The sequence below is a fragment of the Fukomys damarensis genome, unplaced genomic scaffold, assembly GCF_012274545.1.
Source record: "Fukomys damarensis isolate Sample0158 unplaced genomic scaffold, DMR_v1.0_HiC HiC_scaffold_13, whole genome shotgun sequence".
NCBI classification, from domain to species: Eukaryota; Metazoa; Chordata; class Mammalia; order Rodentia; family Bathyergidae; genus Fukomys; species Fukomys damarensis.
Genome location: NW_022900925.1, coordinates 26,902,264 through 26,906,178, shown reverse-complemented (window position 1 = coordinate 26,906,178; position 3,915 = coordinate 26,902,264). Strand labels below are relative to the sequence as shown.

The 3,915-nt window shown below is 37.2% G+C and overlaps 1 protein-coding gene across 3 annotated transcripts in view; it reads left to right on the top strand.

The window, feature by feature from the left end:
* The window catches only part of Rad51c (RAD51 paralog C), a 145,905-nt gene that overhangs the window by 23,996 nt on the left and 117,994 nt on the right, over nucleotides 1–3,915 (top strand). For 2 of the 3 annotated variants that reach the window (XM_010626704.2, XM_010626703.2), the window contains exon 9: nucleotides 1,087–2,189. In XM_010626704.2, coding sequence (XP_010625006.1) covers nucleotides 1,087–1,188 — 102 coding nt within the window. In that variant the 3' untranslated portion in view covers nucleotides 1,189–2,189. Of the gene's footprint in view, nucleotides 1–1,086; nucleotides 2,190–3,915 lie in introns of those variants that run through there. The other variant, XM_033762943.1, reaches the window with a different exon arrangement.

Sequence of the window (3,915 nt, the reverse complement as noted above, 5' to 3'; positions counted from 1 at the left end):
TGGAACTCAATGTAGCCAAGGCCAGTCTCAACTCACAGCGATCCTCCTGCTTCAGCCTCCCAAGTGCTGGGATTACAGGAGTGAGCCACTAGGCCTACATCTCATTTTTACAAGGACAAAAACAATGGGATTACAGGTGTGAGCCATCACGCCTGGCCTGCATCTCATTTTTATAAGGACAAAAACGAGAAATGGAAAGAGATTCTGCAACTGAATTAGCTACTTAAGGTTTTGTACTGACTAGGTGCATTTGAAATAGTTTATTTATAAATTTTTATTAGGGTTTTTTTTTTTTTTTTATAGTATATTTTTTGTACCAGGGATTGAACTCGGGCCCTTATGCCTGCAAGCAGGCGGCGGAACCACTGAGTTAAATCCCTGGCCCCCCATTAGGATTATTTTTAAGCAGACTTTTGTTTTTGTCCTTTTATTTATTTTGGGGGGTGTCACTGAGTCTCCTGAGCAACCCTTCTAGTCCTAGAGGACATTTTCATAGTGTAGTGTCATTTTTCTGTGTGTATATATTAGTATAAATAAGGAAAATCTATAAAAGCCAGGTGTGGTGGTGCACACCTGTAATCCTAGTACTCGGGAGGCTAAGGCAGGAGGATTGAAAGTTTGAGCCAAGTCTGGGCAACTTAGCAAGATTCTTTCAAAATTAAAAATTAGAATAGAACTGGGGATATAGCTGAGTGCACATGGTCCTAGGTTCAATCCCCAATACTGAAAAAGAAATAAAAGTGTACATAAAATAGTCTTGCACAATTGTGGCTTGGACTATCCAGATGGTTTAGCTGCTTCCTTTTATTTGATAAACTATCTTAAGCACAAAGTAGCTTTCCTGTTAGTTGCTGAAAAATATTTGGAAGACCTAAGTGTGGTGGCACATGCTTGAAATCTCAACTCTCTGGAAGGCTGAAGCAGGAAGATCAAAGGTTCCAGCCCAGTCAGGGCAACTTAGTGATTTAGAAAGACCTTAGCTCAAAATACATTTTTTTTTTTTAAAAGGAAAGAAAAAGAAAAAGGAAGACCAAACTTTATTCTAAGAGTTCTGAAAGCACGTTTGTATCTTTCTTCATCTTGCAGTCTCAGGGATTTAGAGATGCTGTTGCCACTGCATGTTCACTGCAAACGGAAGGTTCGTCGAATTCCCGGAAACGATCTCGAGATCCAGATGAAGAACAGTAACCCCAAAAGTAATCTCAAAGTTTATTGATGTTGTGAAGTTCATTGTGTACAAATAGTATAATCATGCCTGGGATTTGGCTCAGCGGTTTTGCCGCCTGCCTTGCAAACTCAAGGGCTGGAATTTGATCCCTGGTACCAAAAAGAAACAAAAAAACCAAATAGTATAATGATTACTTGAAAATATAAAAACATCGAGGCATGAACAAATCAGGATTATATGAAGTTAATGGAAAAAATAAGAAATAGATTTTCTGAGAAAGGTTTTCTAAAGCAGTTTCTAAATTTACATTTTGCTGTGTTTTCATTTTGAGTCACATTTAAGAGAGGGGGCTAGAGATACAACGTATTCCAGATGTGTAAAGCTAATCTCATGTGGCCAATCTTAAATACTATTCAGACTGGAAAAGTTCTTTGCCAGTTGGCCTAGATAATTCTAGGAATAGATTTGTTTTTATATATTTTTTCTCTTTAACTGTAGCTTTGTTAATGCTTTAAAATAACCTATTTTTATTAAGTGAAACCATGAGTCAGCATGTTGTATTTGGTTTTATGGGTAGAGCCCGATTTTGTTTGTTTGTTTGTTTGTTTGTTTTTTGGTACTGGGGATCAAACTCAGGACCTTGTGCTTGCTAAGCAGGTGGCAGAACCACTGAGCTAAATCCCTGGCCCCTAGGGATTTATTGACTGTAACGTATTTTGATCATACTCATCTTCCTATTACCAGCCCTTATACCTACTTCCCCTCTCTTGATATTCCCTTCATGTTGTCTCATAATAGTCTCCCATCAATTCTCATTCCTTTTTTTTTTTCTTTGGTACCGGGAATAAAACTCGGGACCTTGTGCTTGCGAGGCAGGCAGCAGCACCACTGAGCTAAATTCCCGGCACCCCTCCCATCTATTCTTTTGTCATCTTTTCAGATTCCATATACGTACTAGGGATCCTTTTTTTTTTTAAGGACTCAAATTTTAAGATAACTAAACTGATTATTTTTTTTGTCTGTTTTTGTTTTTGAGATAGAATCTTACTATGTAGCCCACACTGGCTGCAAACTCATAGCAATCCATCCTCCTCCCTCAGCCTCCCATGTTTTGGGATTACAGGCGTGTGCCACCATGCCCAGCAACCAAACTTATTTTAATGGCCTCAGTCCAAAATCTAAGCCATCTAATTTTTGATGTTATTTTATAATGTTAAAGGGAAGTTTTTGTAGCTGTCATCTAAAAATTGTTTGAAATACATATCCTCCAGAGTGCTTAGGTTGGTAAGTTATTTCTTTCTTTTGGGTGTTTTGTTTTTTGTTTTTATTTTGGTGTACTGGAAATTAAAAAAACCAGGGGCACTCTACCACTGAGCTACATTTCCAGTCTTTATTTTTTGAGGGGCAAGATCTTGCTAAATTACACAGCCTGGCTTTAAACTATTGATGCCCCCTGCCTCAGCCTCCCAACTAGTATTTCTGTAGTTTTGAAGTATGATATAAGGTTTCATTCTAGAATTCTAGATGTCTTAACATTTACCTTTGAATCTTTTTTGTTTCACATTTTTAAATTAGTGCCTATTAATGAGTTTCATTTTGGCAGATTGGTGCATACACAGAATATACTTTGATCATTTTTACCCCACCATTGTCCCCTGTGCCTGGCCACTCCTCTAGTTTAATTTTTTTCCCTCTGAGGGGTTTATTGTCTATAATGTATTTTGATCATACTCATCTTCCTTTTATCACCCCTTATACCTACTTCCCCTCTCCTGGTATCCCTTCACCTTGTCTCATAATAGTCTCCCATCTATTCTTTTGTCATCTTTTTCAAATTCCATATACTTACTAGGGATCTTTTTTTTTTTTTTTTTTTTTTTTTTTTTTTTATGTTAGGATCAAACCCAGGGCCTTGCATATGATAGTTAAGTACTCTACCACTGAGCTACATCCCTAGCCCCAGAAAAAGTTATTTAAGTAATTGCAAATTATTTATTATAATAATGATATTGTCAAGATTTTAGTAAAAAGTGGTACTTTCTGTTCCAGGCTTAGTACTTATTTTGTAAAATTTCTTCAGTGCAACCATTCTGCAGTTCCTTATACAGAGGAGAGCCATAATTCACCAGGTCTGTTTGAGAGTAAAAGCAGGCATTGCTAACAATGATACCAGAACAATGAACATAGACCACTGAGTCGATTGCAGTGGTCTGATTTGTAATCCCAGCTCCTTAGGAGGCTGAGACAGGAGGATTACAAATTTGACCCCAGCCTGGGCAACTAAGTGAGACTTTGTCTTAAAAGAGGCTGGGGGTCCAGGGATTTTAACTCAGTGGTACTGCCACTTGCTGCCCAAGTGCAAGGTCCTGACTTTAATCCCTGGTACCAGAAAAAAGAGAGGCTGTGGAGGTAGTTCAGCAGCAAAGCATCCCTGGATTAAATCCCTAGTACCACAAAAAATAAACAAACCAAGGTTGTCCCAGTCAAATCAAGCAAGTCATCTTAATTATGTAAGACTGATTTTAAATGACCACTTTAACATTGGATGACTTATTGTAATTGTCTACCTTTTAAAGGCTTAAAAATGTTTACAGTGGATATAATCATTAAAAAATTTCTGTCATTTTATATTCTATCCGCTCAAATCATGAAGTCAAGAGTTCAGGGTGTTCTAAATGTTAAATATTTTATCAGTGAGCATCAGAAAATGTTAAGATCTGTCTTTTTTTTTTTTTTTTTTTTTTTTT